This window comes from Lepus europaeus, chromosome 19, assembly GCF_033115175.1.
Source record: "Lepus europaeus isolate LE1 chromosome 19, mLepTim1.pri, whole genome shotgun sequence".
Classification (NCBI taxonomy): domain Eukaryota; kingdom Metazoa; phylum Chordata; class Mammalia; order Lagomorpha; family Leporidae; genus Lepus; species Lepus europaeus.
In genome coordinates, this window is record NC_084845.1 from 54,432,597 (window position 1) to 54,454,550 (window position 21,954).

General features: G+C 46.6%; 1 protein-coding gene across 3 annotated transcripts in view; it reads left to right on the forward strand.

Moving 5' to 3' along the window:
* Nucleotides 1–1,890: 1,890 nt before the first annotated feature.
* NFATC3 (nuclear factor of activated T cells 3) overlaps nucleotides 1,891–21,954 on the forward strand; it is a 155,495-nt gene continuing 135,431 nt past the window's right edge. For all 3 annotated transcript variants that reach the window (XR_009864504.1, XM_062177839.1, XM_062177840.1), the window contains exon 1: nucleotides 1,891–2,268. Coding sequence is in view for 2 of the 3 variants with exons in the window: in XM_062177839.1 (XP_062033823.1) it covers nucleotides 2,166–2,268 (103 nt within the window). In the remaining variant the exon portion in view is untranslated. The remainder of the gene's footprint in view (nucleotides 2,269–21,954) is intronic.

Below are 21,954 nucleotides of genomic sequence, written 5' to 3' on the forward strand. Positions count from 1 at the left end.
GAGAGAGGTCTTCCATCCAATGGTTCACTCCCTAGTTGGCCGCAACGGCCAGAGCTGTGCTGATCTGAAGCCAGGAGCCAGGAGCTTCTTCCGGGTCTCCCACGCGGCTGCAGGGGCCCAAGGACTTGAGCCATCCTTTATTGCTGTCCCAGGCCACAGCAGAGAGCTGGATTGGAAGTGGAGCAGCCGGGACTGGAACTGGCAGCCATATGGGATGCCGGCACTTCAGGCCAGAGCATTAACCCGCTGCGCCACAGTGCTGGCCCCTACAGACTTTATTTTAATCCTGCAACACTCAGCCTACTCATCCAGCCTCACCTTTGGCTTTTGCCCACTGCTTTCTGGTCTCCAAATCTTTGGAAATCTGTTTTCTGCTCTCTTGCCCCTCTCTCCAATTCCTACTCACTTTTGTCAACGCCTTGCAGCCAGGGAGTACATGAGCCTTCTCTGAGCTCCTGGTATAGTCCTAATCTCTTTGCACAATAATTAGAGTTACTGTTTCCTTCTCCCCTGCCCCTGAAGGGTGCACCCCCTGGTCCAGCACAGGTAGACTACTGGCAGGAATGAAGTGATCTGATCTAAGTGTCTCACATACTCTGAACATCCCCTATTCAGCTCAGAGGCCTATTTGGGCTCCCCTGAGGACTCCTTGGTAACTCCAGTATTAGTGCAGACTTTGAGGCCTTTGCAAGGAGCGTCTTTTTTTCCCCCTAGCACTGGTGGTGTGGGATGTGCAGTGGGCCCTGTGAGGTAGCATTTCTGGGACCTCACACCTGCACCCATGGCCCTGAGACAGCGCCCTGGGTCCCTCCAGCAAGGGGCACCTAGGAAAACTAGGGGGAGGCGGGAGAATTCTCTCCCTAACTCCCCACTTACCCTAATCTTTGGTGAATCCTTAAGTCAACAAGCAGGGCTCATGGCCTGGAGCCTTATATGCCTGATTCCAAGAAGCGGCATCTCGGGCCATCTCAGGGGAAAGTAGAGTTGCTGGGGAGGGGCCAAGCGTGAAAACCGTTATTCATACGGTGTCACATCCCCCTGTCAGCCACCTGCTTTGGGTGGCAGGATGAGCATCAGGGTGCCGAGGGCAGAGCTGCGAGTGGTGCCAGCCAACAAAGGGCTTTCCCACTGCTCAGCCTCAGTAGGGCACAGGGCCTAGAATAATCATGCTGTTCTTGAGAGCTTGGCTGCATAGGTCAGCTAGTGGGAGCAAAAGCATTGCCATCAAGGTGCGGGCCCCGCCCCGCAGGGGTTGGTCTTCAGGGACCGCGAACTCATACTTGTGCAACCCTGGTCTCTTCAGCCCCGCCCCAACATAGTTGAAAGTTTACGTCAAGTCCCTGACCTCTCTAGGTTCCGCCATCAAGGCTGAAGTGGGGCGATGAGGGTTTGAGTGGCCTCCAGAAAATCCTCCGGGGGGGACCCATATGCCTTCCGTAAACCCAGCGGTGAGGAGTCACTTGTGCGGCGGGCCATCACGGAACCGATAATCCCAGAATTATGGCGCCCCTTCTTCGACGTAAGCCCCGCCCAGTGAGGAAAGGAGGCTTCTCCTATTGGCTGACGGTGGATCCCCTGGTCCAATTAGAAAGGGCTTTCGGCTTGACGTGCGTCTTGCAGAGGAGTCGCGTAAGGAATAAAGGCAAAACTACAATTCCCGAGAGGTAGCAGGGCTCTTTGGCCCGCCGTTGTCATGTGACTTCCTCCTCCTAGGGAAGGAGTCACGCGATAGGTCGGTGAAGGGGCGGGGTCCTTCGCTTGTCCGTGGCGCCAGTGGCCTATGGGCGGCTCGGCCGGATGGGCGCGCGGCAGAAGGCGGGGCCAGGCGCGCAGCACAGCGCGAGAGCGCGCGGCGGCGGCGGCGGTGGCGGCGGTGGCCGTGGCGGCGACTGTTGGGGGGCGGGGAACCTTGGCTGAGGCGGTGGTGGCGGCTTAGGCACTGGGTGCTGGCGGCGGCAGCTCCTGGTGCAGCTCGGCGCGCGGCCAGCTTTCTAGTTCGGGACGGAACGCTTGGCGTAGCGGGCCTTGCCGGGAAAGTTTGCGTTGGACCCGGGACCTCCTGGCCGGCGCGGCCCGGCATGAAGCGGCGCTGAGGAGCCGTCGCCGCTGCCGCTGCTGCTGCCGCCGCCGCCTGAGGAGAAGTCGCAGCACTCTGGGCCACGCCGATGACTACTGCAAACTGTGGCTCCAGCGACGAGCTCGACTTCAAACTCGTCTTTGGCGAGGACGGGGCGCCGGCGCCGCCGCCCCCGGGCTCGCGGCCTGCAGGTGGGTGACGGGCCGGGCAGGATCGATAGTCCCCTTTCCTCATACGAGCTCGCGCCCCCTTCCTGGTCCCTTGATTGTCCCGCGACTGGTAACCCCGTGTGTGTGTGTGTGTGTGTGTGTGTGCGCGCGCGCGCTCGCGCGCGTGTTGGGTAGAGAGCGGATTTAAACTGCTGAGGAGGCGTGTGGGTCGCAGCGACGTGGAACTAGTGGGGAACTGGGCTCCGGGACTCCTGTGGCCGGTGGACGCCCGGGATTTGGAGGCCGAAGCCAGGGGCGGCTGCCCAAGTGGCGTCTGACTGTCGCTGCTTTGCCAGCGTGGTAGAAAATGTTCTCGTCCCTGTAAAGTGTAAGCGTACTGCAGTTTTCATCTATATTTTAGGTGTTTTTTTTTTTTCTTTAAAAAAAAAAAAACTTTATTTGAAAGATGCGCATTCTTGGAGGTCTCCTCTAAGATTCGTGCACATGTTTCTTTAAATCTGCTTTGCTAGGACGGTAATGCTTTCGAGTTAACTTCCACTTGTGCGAGTTTATAGCCTATAATTAATCCAAAGTGTAACTATAACGGAACTTTTCTAAAAACCGAGTTTTGCTTGATCAGAGTGTTTCTGAAGGTTTCTTAAAAAGTGGGGTACCTTCACAATTCTTCTAGAAAGTTCTGGAAATCTGTTTTGTTTTGTTTTAAGAAAAAATGTCTTCAGAAGATATTTTTAAAGGGAGCGTGAATTGGGAAGGCTGGGCACCGTAATTCTTGCAGGTCAGACCAATCAGGAAATAGAAACAGGATGACTGGGACTTAGAGCTCTCCTGTGACCTGGTTTGGAGAACTGTTGGTTCATGAAGTTCAGTTTTCTTATTATACATGCAGGCGTGCTTCTAAAAGGTGATGGATAAGAGTAATCCACATTTATTCGTTCCGAGTCTTAGATGAATCCATGTTCATATTGCTGTTTAGTATACCCTTCTGTAGTGTTGTATTGAAAAGCAGAGGCATAAGGATTTTCTGGGTGGTGCAGTACTTACTTTCTCAGTCCTTTTAGTCTTTGTTTGTCAGATGTCTTTTTCAACATAATAAATAATTTATAATTATGTGTTGGCTGCGTTTTTTCAATTCCACTAACATTGGAGCACCGGTTATATGGAAGGTCCTGTTAAATACTTGGTAGTGTTGTGCTAACACAAAAAGGACTGAATCTCCTCAAGGGGTTTGGGAAATAGTTGGGGGAGACACAGCACAAAAAACTAGACTTCTAGGCAGACTGAATCTGGAGGCATTTTATAGTAGGGAAGAAATGTAAAAAGTGGCATTTGTGGAAAGGGTGGCATTGAATTGAACTTAGTTTGTTGAGACTGAACAAATAAGAACAGCTTATTTTTATTGAGTACTCTTATGAAGATGATAAATGGTTCCTGATATTAGTAAACTTACTGGTCACAAACTTGACTAGAGCACATTATATATTATATAATAAATAAAGGTGTTAACCAAATATATAAGTAGGAGTTATGTATATCCAAAATATCAAATAATATTAAAAAGCTATGAAAATGGCTTAGAAATATGATGTTGCTGTACACACAAAAAACCATTTTGATATTAAAATATTTTAGAAGGAGTTAAGATTTGCACCTTTATGTATAATTGAAATTTCCACAAGTACACATGATTAGTTCTGTGATTGAGTCCACTTAAAATATTCTTTCAGGTGATTTTTTTAGTTTTTTTTTCCGTTAAGGTGAAACATGAATAAAATAAACCACATTTTTTTTGTTTTGTTTTATTTATATGAAAGAGTTACAGAGAGAGGTAGAGACAGGGAGAGAGAGAGGTCTTCTATCTACTGGTTCACTCCCCAAATGGCTGCAATGGCTGGAGCTGAGCTGATCTGAAGCCAGGAGCTTCTTCCTGGTCTCCTATGTGGGGGCAGAGACCCTTTTCATTTTTTTATTATTTTTATTTATTTATTTATTTTTTGACAGGCAGAGTGGATAGTGAGAGAGAGAGAGACAGAGAGAAAGGTCTTCCTTTGCCGTTGGTTCACTCTCCAATGGCCGCCGCGGCCGATCTGCGCTGATCTGAAGGCAGGAGCCAGGTGCTTATCCTGGTCTCCCAAGGGGTGCAGGGCCCAAGTACTTGGGCCATCCTCCACTGCACTTCCCGGGCCACAGCAGAGAGCTGGCCTGGAAGAGGAGCAACCGGGACAGAATCCGGTGCCCCGAACGGGACTAGAACCCGCTGTGCTGGCGCCACAAGGCGGAGGATTAGCCTACTGAGCCACAGCACCGGCCCGACCCTTTTCATTTTTAAAATTGATTTATTTACTTCAGGGGCCCGCATTGTGGCGCAGTGGGTTAAAACCTGCAGTGCAGGCATATGGGTGCCGATTTGAGTCCTGGCTGCTCCACTTCTGATCCAGCTTTATGATAATGTGCCTGGGAAAGCAGTGAAAGATAGCCCAAGTTCTTTTTTTTTTTTTTTTTAAGATTTGTTTTACTTATTTGAAAGACAGAGTTACAGAGAGAGAGAGACAGAAACAGAGACAGAGAAAATCTTACATCTGTTGGTTCACTCCCCAAATGGCTGCAACAACTAGAGCTAGGCCAGGCCAAAGCCAAGAGCCAGGAGTTTCTTCTGGGTCTCCCACATGGGTGCAGGGGCCCAGGGTCTTGGGTCATCTTCCCTTGCTTTCTCAGGCGCGCCAGCAGAGAGCTGGATTGGAAGTGGAGCAGCCAGCACTCAAAGTGTTGCCCATATGTGATGCTAATGTTGCAGGTGGTACCTTAACCCATCATGCCACAGCGCTGGCCCCAAAATAAACCATCTTAAAGTGAACAATTTAGTGCATTCACAGTGTGTAACCAACACTTCTATCTAGTTCCAAAACACTTTTATCATTCCAAAAGAAATCCTGTACCCATTAAACAGTTGCTACCCATTTCCCTTCCCAAGCCTTGGTGCCCACCAGTCTGAGGTCTATGGATATTTCCTATAAATGGAATCATACAGTTTGTAACTTTGTGTGTCTTTCACCTGGCTTGATGTTTTCATGGTCAGCCACTTGATAGCATGTATCAGTAATTCATTCTTTTTTTCTTTTTCTTTTTTTTGGACAGGCAGAGTGGACAGTGAGAGAGAGACAGAGAGAAAGGTAGCCTAGTGAGCCGCGGCGCCGACCAGTAATTCATTCTTTTCTGCGGCTGAATAATCACAATTTGTTATCCCTTTGTCCATTGATGGACATTTGAACAGTTTCTATCTTTTGGCTGTTGTGAATAGTGCTGCTATGAACACTTGACATAATTTTTAAATTCTGTTAGAGATGTTATATATTCACAGCTAAGTTTTCAGAGTTACTTGTTCACAAAATTAAGTTTTCATTTTAACAAACGTGAATACAGAATGCAATTTGATGAAACCAAATTAATCAACTGAAATGGTTTTTAGGATAATTTATATAAAAATGATTATATCTGTGTGTGTGTATATATATATTAGATATAAATGGAGCATGAAAATCAGATTGCTTGGTAGAGTTCAGATTAGTATTGGGTTGTGTCAGTGTGTTTACTTGTTTTTAGATTCTCCAGCTTACTGGAATGGAAGTTCCTGGAGGGGCAGGGATAATGTTTATGTCTTCTGTGTAGTCATATTATCAGCACCTTTACATGATAGTCACCCAATATTTGTTGAATTAATGAAGTTTTGAAGTCATTGTTCACTGTTTTTTCATGGTGGAGAAAGTTGATGCAAGTTGCTTCAATTCTTTAGTTTTTATTAGTTCCATGAGATAGCATTGGACTGCATTAGTTTTTGCATATTTCAGAAAGTTTTATTTTTTTAGATTTTTATTTTATTTATTTGAAATACAGTTACAGAGAGAGGTAGGCCCAGAGAGAGAGGTCTTCCATCTGATGGTTCACTCCCCAGACAGCTGCAACAGCTGGAGCTGTGCTGATCCGAAGCCAGGAGCCAGGAGCCTCCTCCAGGTTTCCCACATGAGTGCAGGGGCCCAAGGACTTGGGCCATCTTCCACTGCTATCCCAAGCCACAGCAGAGAGCTGGATCGGAAAAGGAGCAGCCTGGACTAGAACCGGCGCCCACGTGGGATGCCGGCGCCTCAGACCAGGGCTTTAACCTACTGTACCACAGTGCTGGGCCCAGAAAGTTTAAGAATGCTTGTATCACATCTAAGTATCCATATAGGGAGAATTTTTTTTAAAAAAGATTTATTTATTTGAAAAACTGACAGAGAAAAGGGAGGGAAGGAGAGAGGGAGGGAGGGAGGGAGAGACAGAGAGACAGAGAAAGAGAGAGAGAAAGATGCCCACAACAGCCAGGGCTGGACCAGGGCAAAGCCAGGGTCTCCCACATGGGTGACAGCTGCTTAAGTACTTGGGTCATCATTTGCTGCCTTCCTAGCCGCATTAGCAGGAAGTTGGATTGGAAGCAGAGTAGCCAGGTCTTGAACGGGCACTCTGATGTGGATGTAGATGTCTCAAGCGACTGCCTAGCCCTCTGCACCGTTATTGCCCATCTGAGGGAGGTTTTTGTAAGATACTTGATGGGAGTAGGGGCTGGAAAGTGAGGACAGGCCAAAGTGCTGAATTTAGTGAATGTCCTAAGCAATCTTGTTAACATACAAATTAGATGATTTGAGGTGTACTTGATAACATTGGATACATTTGTGACTTAAAATTACTGCTTACTTACTTAGTAGTTTTGAGGTTTTTCCAGTGGAAAAATTTAAGCCCCTAAAGTCTTTAGCTCTCTCTCTTTTTTGTAAAGCTCCCAGTGAGGTCTCTGATTTTTTTCCCATTTATAATTGAATCAAAGCATTTTGCTAAACTTTTTTACTTACTGCCTATCTTTAAATTTATGCTACATTTCGGTAGTAAATAGGGAGTTTAAAATAGGCAAATGTTTAATGTGTTCCATTAACATTCTTTGCCATTATAAAGGGCAGCTTTTGATAATCTGTTTTAGTGTACTGATTATCTTTAATATAGTTTGATATTACAGTAATCTTTACTTTTACAAATTCAAAGTTTCATTCTCAGGGTTTGTTATTAAATATTTACTTTAAAGTCCTGAATGAAAGTTACTAGGAGGAATGTGTACTATACTGTGTGTAATATGTTATCTTCTATTGTTTTTCAAAACGGGAAAATATCTTAGATACAATATATTTTTGTAAGAAATTTACAATAAGATGTGTGATTTTTTTTTTCAAATACTACTATTAATTTTTTTTTTTTTTTTTTTTTTTATTTTTGACAGGCAGAGTGGACAGTGAGAGAGAGACAGAGAGAAAGGTCTTCCTTTTGCCGTTGGTTCACCCTCCAATGGCCGCCGCGGTAGCGCGCTGTGGCCGGCGCACCACGCTGTTCCGATGGCAGGGGCCAGGTGCTTCTCCTGGTCTCCCATGGGGTGCAGAGCCCAAACACTTTGGGCCATCCTCCACTGCACTCCCTGGCCACAGCAGAGAGCTGGCCTGGAAGAGGGGCAACCGGGACAGGATCGGTGCCCCAACCGGGACTAGAACCCGGTGTGCCGGCGCCGCAAGGCGGAGGATTAGCCTAGTGAGCCACGGCGCCGGCTCAAATACTACTATTAAACACAACTTTTTCTCATATAATGTTGAGGAACTTGTTCTAGATCATTGTCTTAGACTTTTTATTTTTATCTTTTTAAAGATTTATTTATTTGAAAGGCAGAGTTACAGAGAGGCAGAGGTAGAGGCAGAGAGAGAGTGGGGGGAGTGGTCTTTCATCCACTGATCACTCCCTAGATGGCCACAATGGCTGGAGCTGTGCTGATCCGAAGCCAGGAGCTTCTTCTGGGTCTCCCACGCGGGTGCAGGGCCCAAGCACTTGGGCCATCTTCTACTGCTTTCTTGGGCCATGGCAGAGAACTGGATTGAAAGTAGAGCAGCTGGGACACGAACCGTCGACCATATGGGATGCTGGCACTGCAGGAGGCGGCTTTACCCGCTACACCACAACACCGTCCTTTAGATTTTAATCTAGAGTGTTTTTACTTTCAGTGCTTGGAAGTCTGGTCCATGCTATAATTTACTACCTCAGATAATTTCATTTTCTCACTTTTCAGTTTTTCTTGCTTTTAATTGAGGTTTTTGTTATATCTTTTATAAATGCGATAATATATTAATTATTTGAAAGGCAGAGAGAGAGAGAGAGAGAGGGGTGTCTTCATCTGCCAATTTGTTCCCCTGAATTCTTGTAACAGCTGAGTCTGAGATAGGAAGCCAGGAGCCCAGAGCTCCTTCTAGGTCTCCCACATATCAGGGATCCAAGTACTTGAACCATCATCTGCTTTTCCAGGGTGTGCATTAGCAGGAAGCTGAATCAGAAGTGGAGTAGCAGGGACTGGAACCAGGTACCTCCTATACAGGAAGTTGGTGGCTTAACCATGGCGCCACAACATTTACCCCTGAGATAAAGTACTTAAAGCTCTTATCACATTTCTGCTTCAGTGATGCTCTTTAAGTGGCAGTAGTTAACATTTCTTTATTTTTTATTTCTTTATGTATTTATTTTTGGATTTAAAAGCACTTAATGACATAGCATATTTAACAGTGCAAGAGTTGAGAGGTACAGGTCATACAACAGAGCACCAGGCCTGAGTGACCACTCCTGGGTCAGGTCCAGCCTCTGGAGTTCATTCCTATCAGTGCCGTTTTGATTGTGCAGTCAGATGAAAATTTGTCATTACGAGGCTGATGATGCTGGGAATTACTGCAACATTTCTTTAAACACACACATATTCCCCTCCCCACACATACACACTCTGAAAGGCTGTGTTTTGCCTCCCTCTCTTGACCTTTCTCTACATAGTACTAACTTAAAACACTGAGAGGGGCCAGTGTTGTGGTGCAGTGGGTTAAGCTGCTGCTTGCAGTGTTCATTGCATCATAATGGAGCACTGGTTCCAGTCCTGGCTGCTCCAGTTCCGATCCAGCTCCCTCCTGAAGCACCTGGAGAAGCAGTGGAAGATGGCCCAAGTCCTTGGGCCCCTGTACCCACGTGGGAGACCCAGATGGAGTTCCAGGCTCCTGGCTTCATCCTGGCTCTGCCTTGGCCACTTGGGGAGTGTACTGGTGGATGGAGGATCTCTTTTTGTCTCTCCTCTCTGCCATTCTGCCTTTCAAATAAATAAATCTTAAGAAAAAATAATTGAAAGAAAGTAGAGGCAGATCAGAGATTCAGAGATGTAGTAGTTTAAACTTTACTTATGTGAGCTGGACTATTTAGTTTTAACCATTTTATTTTATGCTGTTAATTCTAGTACTATTTGCATTGTTACCTCTTCTCACCTTGACAAGTGTAAGCACTGAAGATTATTTGTTCTTAATTATGCTCTTTTTATTTCTTGAGTTAAATTGTTACTGACTCAGTAGGCTGTGAAAGATGGTTGATTTACTAACTGTACTAAGTATAATTGGATATTTAAATCAGTTTGAAAAAGGGAAGTTGCTTGTATGGTTTCCTGTAGAAATAAAATGGTGTGTTTGTGCAGCCCGTTAGGTACTGTAAAGGATGATTTGATTGTTACTAGGCCCTATTTTCAAGCCATAGGTCAGCTTTTTCTGTTGACTTGAATGCAGTGACAATATGTGTTAGGCAATTGAGTCAAGGATAAACATTTTACCATTTTACTTGGAAGAGTAATTTTTTTTTTTTTTTTTTAATTTTTGACAGGCAGAGTGGACAGTGAGAGAGAGTCAGAGAGAAAGGTCTTCCTTTTGCCGTTGGTTCACCCTCCAATGGCCTGCAGCCGGCGCACCGCGCTGATCCAATGGCAGGAGCCAGGTGCTTCTCCTGGTCTCCCATGGGGTGCAGGGCCCAAGGGCTTGGGCCATCCTCCACTGCCTTCCCGGGCCACAGCAGAGAGCTGGACTGGAAGAGGGGCAACTGGGACAGGATCGGTGCCCCGACCGGGACTAGAACCCGGTGTGCCGGCGCCGCTAGGCGGAGGATTAGCCTAGTGAGCCGTGGCGCCGGCCAGAAGAGTAATTTAATAGTCTGTTTCTTTGACATATTCACTGAAAGGGGTTGAAGAACGCTCTTGGGGTTGCCAGAAGAATTTAGTGATGCAGAGTAGTGAATAAATGTTTTTAGTGAGTATGAGGAAAAAATTTCAATGTCAAATTATTTTGTTAAAAATATTCGTCATTGGCCGGCGCCGTGGCTCAACAGGCTAATCTTCCGCCTTGCGGCGCCGGCACACCGGGTTCTAGTCCTGGTCGGGGCACCGATCCTGTCCCGGTTGCCCCTCTTCCAGGCCGGCTCTCTGCTGTGGCCAGGGAGTGCAGTGGAGGAAAGCCCAAGTGCTTGGGCTCTGCACCCCATGGGAGACCAGGAGAAGCACCTGGCTCCTGCCATCGGAACAGCGCGGTGCGCCGGCCGCAGCGCGCTACCGCGGCGGCCATTGGAGGGTGAACCAACGGCAAAAGGAAGACCTTTCTCTCTGTCTCTCTCTCACTGTCCACTCTGCCTGTCAAAAAAAAAAAAAAATATTCGTCACTGGGGGATGCACTGGGCACTGGTTCGAGTCCCAGCTGCTTCACTTCCGAAGCACGGTGCTATGGCCTGAGAAAAAAGTGGTAGGTAGCCCAAGACCTTGGGTCCCTTTCTTCGAGTGGGACGCCTGAAAGAAGCTCCTGGCTCCTGGCTTCGAATCAGCCCAGCTGCGGCTGTTGCAGCCATCTGAGGAGTGTACCAGCTAGTGGAAGACCTTTCTCTCTGCCTCTGCTTCTCTGTAACTCTACCTTTCAAATAAATAAATTTATTAAATTCCGCATTGTAAGAGCATTGCTATTCCTACATTTTTTTAGGTTTTCCCATTTACTAATAGAAGGGATATTTTGTCATAAATTCTGAACTATTAGTAAAGGTAATACTATAGTTTTTTGTTTTTTGTTTTTTTTGACAGGTAGAGTCATAGAGAGAGAGACAGGGAGAAAGGTCTTCCTTCCATTGGTTCACCCCCAAAATAGCCGCTGCAGCTGGCGCTGTACCGATCCGAAGCCAGGAGCCAGGTGCTTCCTCCTGGTCTTCCATGCGGGTGCAGGGGCCCAAGCACTTGGGCCATCCTCCACTGCCTTCCTGGGCCACAGCAGAGAGCTGGACTGGAAGAGGAGCAACCGGGACTAGAACCTAGCGCCCACATGGGATGCTGGCACTGCAGGCAGAGGATTAACCAAGTGAGCCACAGCGCCGGCCCCAATACTATAGTATTTTTGTTAGATGATATAAAAGTTAAAGCTTGGTTGTTACATTCATGGCCAGGAAATTGTACAAGTCTAGTAAAATTTGTATCTTAAGCATTAAAGGGCTTTTAAGATATTTATGTAGGATACAACTTATGACTTGTGTTTCTGGGACAGCCATTATACTTTGCCTAAAATTGTATTTTTATTGAAAGCTTTTGAGGTTTGCTGTATACTTTTTTCAGTGAAGTATAATCATATTAATTTTTCCTTAGGTACAGTCATAAATACTGATATGTAAAATGGAATTAAGATGATTTTTATGACTGATTTCCTTCTTATTATTGCTAGTTGAGTAGAAGATGATTCAATATGGTAATTTTTTTTTAAATAGAGGTGGGGTTGAGGAAGCCATGATATAGTGAAGGCAATCACATTTAAGAGGTAGGAAACCTGAGTAAGTTCAGCCTCATTTGATAGTAAGTGGTAGTTTAACTGCTCACGGCAGTAACAAATAAGGGAGGTGTTGTCCTGGTGGGTCAGGGGAGTAGACACAGCAGACTTGGCAGTAAGCCTGGCTTCTAAAACAAAATCCAAGTCATCAAATTTGCCCAGGCATGCCATATGAGGTTCAAGTAACAGTGGAATTTAAGAGGAGTGAGTTGAGGGAAACTTAGGAGAGTCACAAGCAGGAGCAAGCTTTTTAGACAGCTATTATTTTATCAAATGTAACATAGGCCTGCATATATTTCAGTATTTCTGGCAATGTTTATATAATTATATTATATGACTTTAACCTGTTTGAATTTGGCGATGTTTAGGACAGAGGAACAGTAGGAGCCTGTAAGACCTGACTAGTTACAGAGTATGAATTTATAGCTTATGAAAAGCTGAAATTTAGTTGTTTGGACAGTTCTAATTAACATTGTGTTGATGTATAAAAAGGAACTACAAGTGTGTAAAAGCCTGAAAATCTCAAGTACGTTGGAGAAGTAACTTGATGGCGTCATTTTCCTATAAAGTGTTAATTTCAGCATGTCTTATATTACAGCAGCAGGTGAGAATGTTATTTTAAAATGTTTTTAATGTCTTAAATTTTCGTCTTTTTTTTTTAAAGACTTATTTATTTATTTGAAAGGCAGAGTTACTCAGAGAGAAGAGAGGCAGAGAGAGAGAGAGATGGTTCACTCCTCAATTGGCTGCAACTGCTGGAGCTGTGCCGATCTGAAGCCAGGAGCCAGGAGCCTATTCCGGGTCTCCCACGCAGGTGCAGGGGCCCCAGGACTTGGGCCATCTTCCACCGCTTTCCCAGGCCGTAGCAGAGAGCTGGATTGGAAGTGGAGCAGTCGGGTCTTGAACTGTTGCCCATATGGGATGCCAGCACTTCAGGCCAGAGCATTAACCTGCTGCTCCACAGCGCCGGCCCCTGTATTTCTTAAGTTTGGGTTAAATTTTCATTGGCTTTACTCTTTATTTTAATTAAAAATGCAGGCTTATCTGAGCTCTGAAATTGGGTTAATTTCAGATTATTATTTTCTCATAACTTTTTCCAGTATTTTTGATTTGTATGAAATGTAAAAATATGTCTAAAAGCATTTTCTCCCACCAAGTTAATCATTGTCTAAACATGTTAATGTACTATGAGTTAAATTTAAACATTAATTTTTTAAAAGATGTATATATGTATATTTTTTATTTCTTGACAGGCAGAGTGGACAGTGAGAGAGAGAGACAGAGAAAGGTCTTCCTTCTGTTGGTTCACCCTCCAATGGCTGCCGCGGCTGGTGCGCTGCAGCCCGCGCATCGTGCTGATCCGAAGGCAGGAGCCAGGTGCTTCTCCTGGTCTCCCATGGGGTGCAGGGCCCAAGTACTTGGGCCATCCTCCACTGCCTTGCAGGGCCACAGCAGAGAGCTGGCCTGGAAGAGGGGCAACCGGGACAGAATCCTGTGCCCCTAAAAGATATATTTATTTATTTGAAAGGCAGAGTTACAGCAAGGCACAGAGAGAGGTCTTCCATCCGATGGTTCACTCCCCAATGGGCCACAACGGCTGGAGCTGTGCCGATCCGAAACCAGGAGCCAGGAGCTTTCTCCAGGTCTCCCATGTGGGTGCAGGAGCTCAAGGACTTGGGCCGTCTTCCATTGCTTTCCTAGGCCATAACAGAGAGCTAGATTGGAAGTGGAGCCACCGGACTCAGCCACTGCCCATAAAGGATGCCAGCACTGGAGGCGGTGGCTTTACCTGCTATGCCACAGTGCCAGCCTCAGCATAAATATTTTTCAATATTGCTTTAAACGTTTTTTTCAGTAAAGGTTTCTAAATTCACAGTAGCTTTCAGGGACTGGTGTTTAGCATTACACTTATGGCATAGTGGTTAAGACAGAGCCTGAGACCCACCCATCCATACTGGAGCAAGGTTTGGACTCTGTTCCGGATTTACAATTTCCTGCTAATGTGCACCCTGGATACAACAGGTGGTGGTTCCAGTAATTGGGTCCCTGCCACCCATGTGGGAGACCTGTATTGAGTTCCTGGCTTTGGTCTGGCCCAGCCCCAGCTATTGTAGGCATTTGGGAAGTGAGTCAGTGGATAGGAACATTCTCTCTCTCTCTCTCTCTCTGTCTTTCAAATGAAAATAGAGATAAATAATTTTAGAGAAAAAGACATTCAGAAACTGTTGAAGCTAGATGGTTCCTTATACTGTTCTCTATTCTTTGTATATACTATATACATATATATATATATAAAAAGATTACTTTTTCATTTTTAGATGTAAAATTTTTTTAAAAAGATTTATTTGAAAGAGTAACAGTACAGAGAGAGGTAGAGACAGAGGAAGAGAGATAGGTTTTTCATCCGCAGGTTCACTCCCCAAATGGCCGAAATGGCAGGAGCTGGGAGCTTCTTTCTAGTCTCTCAATGTGGGTACAGAGGCTCAAGGGGTTAGGTCATCCTCTACTCCTTTCCCAGGTGCGTTAACAGGGAGCTGGATTGGAAGTGGAGCACTGGGATTGGAACTGGCACCCATGTGGGATGCTGGGGCAGTGGGCCAGGGCTTTAACCTGTTGCAACACAGTCCTGGCCTCTGTATATGTTCTTATATTTCCATAATGAAGGGGCCGGCGTTGTGGCGGAGTGGGTAAAGCTGCTGCCCTTCAATGCCAGCATTTCTTATGGGTGCTGGTTGGTCTACTTCTGATCCAGCTCCCTGCTATTGACTTGGGAAAAGCAGTGCAAGATGGCCCAAGTGCTTGGGCCCCTGCACCCTTATGGGAGACCTGGAAGAAGCTCCAGGCTCCTGGCTTTGGCCCAGCCAAGCCCTGGCCATCACAGCCATATGGGGATTGAACCAGTAGATGGCAAATCTGTCTGCCTCTGTCCCTCTAACTTGTGATTTTCAAAATAAATATATAAATAATTTTTTATTTTAATTTTTATTTATTTATTTTTCTTTTTATTTATTTATTTGTTTATTTTTGACAGGCAGAGTGGATAGTGAGAGAGAGAGACAGAGAGAAAGGTCTTCCTTTTTGCCGTTGGTTCACCCTCCAATGGCCGCCGCGGCCGACGCGCTGCGGCTGGCGCACTGGGCTGATCCGATGGCAGGAGCCAGGTGCTTCTCCTGGTCTCCCATGGGGTCAGGGCCCAAGGACTTGCGCCATCCTTCACTGCACTCCCGGGCCACATCAGAGAGCTAGCCTGGAAGAGTAGCAACCGGGACAGAATCCGGTGCCCCAACCAGGAATAGAACCTGGTGTGCTGGCGCCGCTAGGCGGAGGATTAGCCTATTGAGCCACGGCGCCTGCCAATATATAAATCTTAAAAAAAATTTTCTATAATAGGAAGTTTAAAAGATGACAGGCCGGCGCCGTGGCTTAACAGGCTAATCCTCCGCCTTACGGCGCCAGCACACCAGGTTCTATTCCTGGTCGGGGCGCTGGATTCTATCCCGGTTGCCCCTCTTCCAGGCCAGCTCTCTGCTGTGGCCCGGGAGGGCAGTGGAGGATGGCCCAAGTGCTTGGGCCCTTCACCCACATGGGTGACCAGGAGAAGCACCTGGTTCCTGCCATCGGATCAGCGAGATGTGCTGGCCGCGGCGGCCATTGGAGGGTGAACCAACGGCAAAAAGGAAGACCTTTCTCTCTGTCTCTCTCTCATTATCCACTCAGCCTGTCAAAAAAAAAAAAAAAAAAAAAAAAAAAAGATGACATTCAAAATGTTTAAGGTGGCCGGCGCCACGGCTCACTTGGATAATACTTCACCTGTGGCGCCGGCATCATGGGTTCTAGTCCCAGTTGCTCCTCTTCCAGTCCAGCTCTCTTTGTGGCCCAGGAAGGCAGTGGAGGATGGCCCAAGTGCCTGGGTCCTGCACCCGCATGGGAGACCAGGAGGAAGCAACTGGCTCCTGGCTTTGGTTCGGCGCAGCGCACCGGCCATAGTGGCCATTTTGGGGGGTGAACCAACGGAAAAGGAAGACCTTTCTCTCTGTCTCTGTCTCTTACTGTCTAACTCTACCTGTCAAAAAAAAAAAAATGTTTAAAGTGTTAGATGGGGATAGGAAAAATATGCACTTTTATAAGTAGTACTGTGGGGGCTGGTGCTATGGCGCAGCGGGTTAACACCTGACCTGAAGTGCCAGCATCCCATATGGATGCCAATTTGAGACCTTGCTGCTCTACTTCCAATCCAGCTCTCTGCTAGGCCTGGGAAAACGGTGGAAGATGGCCCAACTCCTTGAGCACCTGCACCCGCCTGGGAGACCTGGAGGAAGTTCCTGACTCCTGGTTTCGGATCAGCACAGCTCTGGCCATTGCAGCCAATTGGGGAGTGAACCATTGGATGGAAGACTCTCTCTCTCTGCCACTCCTCTTCCTGTGTAACTCTGACTTTCAAATAAATAAATAAATCTTTAAAAAAATAAAGTAGTACTGTGTAGTAGGATTTGCTGTTACTTATAATATAAAATACTGAGGCTTGTGCCATGGCTCACTTGACTAATCCTCCGCCTGTGGCGCCGGCATCCCATATGGGCACCAAATTCTGTCCCAGTTGCTCCTCTTCCAGTCTAGCTCTCTGCTGTGGCCCCGGAGGGCAGTGGAGGATGGCCCAAGTGCTTGGGCCCCTGCACCTGCATGAGAGACCAGGAGGAAGCACCTGGCTCCTGGATCGGCACAGTGCTGGCTGTGGCGGCCATTTGGGGAGTGAACAAATGGAAGGAAGACCTTTCTCTCTGTCTCTCTCTCACTGTCTATAACTCTACCTCTCAAATTAAATAAAAAAGTTAAAAAAACATTTAACAGGCTGGCACCGTGGCTCAACAGGCTAATCCTCCACCTTGCGGCGCCGGCACACCGGGTTCTAGTCCCGGTAGGGGCGCCGGATTCTATCCCGGTTGCCCCTCTTCCAGGCCAGCTCTCTGCTATGGCCCGGGAAGGCAGTGGAGGATGGCTCAAGTGCTTGGGCCCTGCACCCGCATGGGAGACCAGGAGAAGCACCTGGCTCCTGGCTTCGGATCAGCGCGATGCGCCAGCCGCAGCAGCCATTGGAGGGTGAACCAATGGCAAAAAGGAAGACCTTTCTCTCTGTCTCTCTCTCTCACTATCCACTCTGCCTGTCAAAAAAACAAACAAACAAAAAAAAAACAAAACCAAAAACACAAATTATCAAAAACTAAAAATTAATTGTGGTATGTCTTATTTACCAAATCCTTTTCTCTCTTTGATTATGCAGTATTAGTGGGAGGGTGGGATTTGTGATCTACATAAATAGGAAGTGAACTGATCTTATGTTTTTGAAAGTAGGTGTTTTTAAAATATTTTCTAATTAACTATATGAGGCCAGAAAAATTCATGTATTCAATAATTAAGAGTTTGAAATTATTTAATATTTTTAATATTTGATCATGTTGCTTATGTCCATCAATCTGATATTGTGTTTTTAGTTTGCTTGAACTTTTAAATTTATTTGTGGTGAAATTAGAGAACTTGTTTTTAATTTTAAGACCTCTTTTTTTAGTCTTACTATATAATTGGTAGGAATTAATTTACAAAGATAAACAGACATAAATTATTAGTGAATATTTCAGAACAAACAAGGTCTGTAATTTATATCCTATGTTGCCATTTCTGAGATCATAGTGCATACTAGAAGAATACAGGTTTTAATTTCGCCCTTTGTATAAAGAAAGTCTTGGGGGTAGATACAGAAAGTTTTATCTGAATGTTTAATTAAAAATATTTATTTATTTGAAAAGCAGAGTAACAGAGAGAAAAGGATATCTTCTGTTTGTTGGTTTATTCCCTAAATGACTGCAACAGCCAGGTCTTGACTAGGCAGAAGCTAGGAGGCAGGAACTCCATCCAGGTCTTCCACATGGATGGCAGGGGCTCAAGTACTTGGGCCATCATTCACTGCTTTCCCAAGTGTGTCAGTAGGAAGCTACTTTGGAAGTGTAGCAGCTGAGACTTGAGCTGGCTGTCTGATAAGGGATGCCTGGCTCACAAGCAGTGGTTTAACCTACTGTACCACACATTGGTCTCTGATATTTTCTTTTTTAAAAAATTATTATTATTTTAAGATTTTTAAAAAAAAAATTATTTGAATGCAGAGTTACAGAGAAGGAGGGAGAGACACAGAGAGGTCTTCCATCCTCTGGTTCACTCCCCAAATGGCCACAGTGGCCTGGCCTGGGCTAGGCCAAAGCCAGGAGCCAGGATCTTCTTCCAGCTCTCCCACATGGGTGAAGAGGCCCAAGGACTTGGGCCATCCTCTGCTGCTTTCCCAAGCACATTAGCAGGGAGGTGGATCAAAAGTGGAGCATCTGGAACTTGAACCGTTGCCCATATGGGATGCCAGCACTGCAGACAGTGGCTTAACCTGCTGTACCACAGCACTGGACCCGATTATTATTATTTTTTTAAAAGATTTATTTGTTTGAGGTGCTGGCGCTCTGGCGCAGTGTGTTAATCCTCTGCCTGTGGTGCTGGCATCCCATATGTCCGCTGGTTCTAGACCAGGCTGCTCTTTTCCAATCCAGCTCTCTGCTGTAGCCTGGGAAAGCAGTGGAGGATGGCCCAGGTGCTTGGGTCCCTGTATCCAAGTGGGAGACATGGAAGAGTCTCTTGGCCCTGGCTTTGGATTGGCTCAACGGCTGTTGTGGCCATTTGGAGAGTGAACCAGTGGAAGGAAGACCTTTCTCTCTGTCTCTCCCTCTCATTGTCTGTAACTCTAACTCTCAAATAAATAAAATCTTAAAGCCGGCGCCGTGGCTCAACAGGCTAATCCTCCGCCTTGCGGCGCCGGCACACCGGGTTCTAGTCCCGGTCGGGGCACCGATCCTGTCCCGGTTGCCCCTCTTCCAGGCCAGCTCTCTGCTGTGGCCAGGGAGTGCAGTGGAGGATAGCCCAAGTGTTTGGGCTCTGCACCCCATGGGAGACCAGGATAAGCCCCTGGCTCCTGCCATCGGAACAGCGCGGTGCGCCGGCCGCAGCACGCTACCGTGGCGGCCATTGGAGGGTGAACCAACGGCAAAAGGAAGACCTTTCTCTCTGTCTCTCTCTCTCACTGTCCACTCTGCCTGTCAAAAATTAAAAAAAATAAAAAAAAAATCTTAAAAAAAAAAAAAGATTTACTTATTTGAAAGGCAGAGTTACAGAGAGGGAGAGATGGGGCAGGGGTGTTCCGTTTCCTGTTTCACTCTCCAGATGGCCACAGTTGCCAGGGCTGGGCCAGGCCAAAGTCAGGATACGGGAACTCCATTTGGGTCTCCCACATGGGTGGCAGGGGCCCAAGTACTTGGCCATTTTCTACTGCTTTCCCAGGAACATTGGCAGGGAGCTGGATCTGAAACTGGGACTCAAACCAGTGCTCCTATGGGATGCTGGCTTAGCAGGTAGCAGGTTAACCCAGTGTGCCACAATGTTGGCCTCAATATTTTCTTTTTTATTACATTAAAGTCACAACGCAATTAATTTTTAAAGGTTTATTTTATTTATTTGAAAGACAGAATTACAGAAAGAGAGAGTCAGAGACACAGATAGATCTTCCATCCATTTGTTCATTCCCCAAATGGATACAATGGCCAGGCTAAGACTGGGCCAGGCCAAAGCTGGGAGCTTGGAACTTCTTCTGTGTCTCTCACTTAATGGCAGGGATGCAAACACTTGGGCCACCTTTTGTTGCCTTCTCAGGCACATGAGCAGGAGCTGGATCAGAAGTGGAGCAGCTGAGATTTGAACCGGTGCTCATATGATTTGCTTAATCTACCATGCCATAATGCCAGCACCACAACTGGCTTACAACCTTCAGTTTGAAAAACAAACCTCTCCAACATGGCTTCAGAGTTCCAATTAAAACTTTTAAGATGGGTGGCCTAACAGGGAAAAGCGCCCCCTGCACCCACATGGGAGACTGGGAAGAAGCTCCAGGCTCCTGCATTCAGATTGGCACATCTCTGGCTGTAGCAGCCATTTGGAGAGTGAACCAATGGATGGAAGATGTTTTTCTGTCTACTTCTGCCTCTGTGTAACTCTGCCTTTCTTTTTAAAGATTTATTTATTTATTTGAAAATCAGTTACACACAGAAAGGAGAGGCAGGGAGAGATAGAGAGAGGGTCCTCCATCTGCTGGTTCACTCCCCAGTTGGTCACAATGGCTGGAGCTGTACCAGTCTGAAGCCAGGATCCAGGAGCTTCTTCCAGGTCTCCCACGTGGGTGTAGGGGCCCAAGGACTTGGGTCATCTTCCACTGCTTTCCCAAGCCATAGCAGAGAGCTGGATCTGAAGTGGAGCAGCCGGAACTTGAACTGGTGCCCATTTGGGATGCCGGCACTGCAGGCAGCGACCTTACCTGCTGCACCACAGCGCCGGCTCCCTAATAAATCTTTAAAAAAATTTTATTAAGGCGTTGAGATGTTCTTGCTATCATCAGTTATTTCCCATGACTGTACATTTTTTTTTTTTATTTGACAGATAGTGAGGAAGAGAGACAGAGAGAAAGGTCTTCCTTCTGTTGGTTCACCCCCCCAAATGGCCACTACGGCCAGAGCCACGCTGATCTGAAGCCAGGAGCCAGGTACTTCTTCCTGGTCTCCCACATGGTGCGGGCGCTCAAGCACTTGGGCCATCCTGCACTGCCTTCCTGGGCCACAGCAGAGAGCTGGCCTGGAAGAGGAGCAACTGGGACTAGAACCCGGTGCCCATATGAGATGCTGGCACCGCAGGCGGAGGATTAACCAAATGAGCCATGGTGCCGGCCCCCTCCCATGACTATATATTAAAGCCTTTTTTTTTTTTTTAAAGATTTATTTTATTTATTTGAAAAAGTTACAGAGAGAGGTAGAGACAGAGAGAGGTCTTCCATCTGTTGGTTCACTCCCCACATGGCTGCAGTGGCCATAGCTGCGCCGATCAGGAGCCAAAAGCCTCCTCTGGTTTTCCCACATGAGTACAGGGGCCCAAAGACTTGGGCCATCTTCCACTGCTGTCATAGGCCACAGCAGAGAGCTGGATCAGAAGAGGAGCAGCCGGGACTAGAACCGGCACCCATATGGAATGCCGACGCTTCAGGCCAAGGCTTTAACTCACTGCACCACAGCGCCAGCTCCAGCCTTTTATTTTTTGAATTAGTTTATTGTTATCCTTTAAAAAGGTTATGTGATTGGTAAGTTTTGTCACTTTCTAAAAATGACTATGTCTCCTCCATTCTCTCTGGTATTTGTTCACCTTCCATTTGAATTTTGTAATTTTTTTCTTCATATTACGCTCCTCCAAATTCAATTTTGAAAGTCCTGTCTAAGGTTACCTGCTTCTTTTCATCTGTAACCTGCCTCCTCATAGTCTTCATTTTGTTCCACATAAAGTAATATCAAGGGGCTGGTGATATGGCACAGCAATAAAGCCTCCTGATCGAGCTCCTTGCCAATCACCTGGGAAGAGCAATGGATGGCCCAAACATTTGGGCCTCTGCCACCCACATGGGAAACCTAGATTGAAGTTCCTGTCTCCTGGCTTCGGCTTGGCTCACTCCTGACCATTGCAGCCATCTCGGGGAGTGAACCAGTGAATGGAGGATCTTTCTTTGTCTCTGTCTCTCCTTCTCTGTAATTATGACTTCACGTTAAGTAAATAAATAAATCTTTTTTTTAAAAAGGCAATATCAAGCTCATAATTTTTTTTTAAGATTTATTTATTTACTTTTTATTTATTTGACAGAGTTTACAGTGAGAGAGAGACATAGAGAAAGATCTTCCTTCTGTTGGTTCACTCCCCAAATGGCCGCTACGGCCGGAGCTGTGCCGATCTGAAGCCAGGAGCCAGGTGCTTCCTCCTGGTCTCCCATGCAGGTGCAGGGTCCAAGCACCTGGGCCATCCTCCACCGCCTTCCGGAGCCACAGCAGAGAGCTGGACCGGAAGAGGAGCAACTGGGACTAGAACCCGGTGCCCACATGGGATGCTGGTG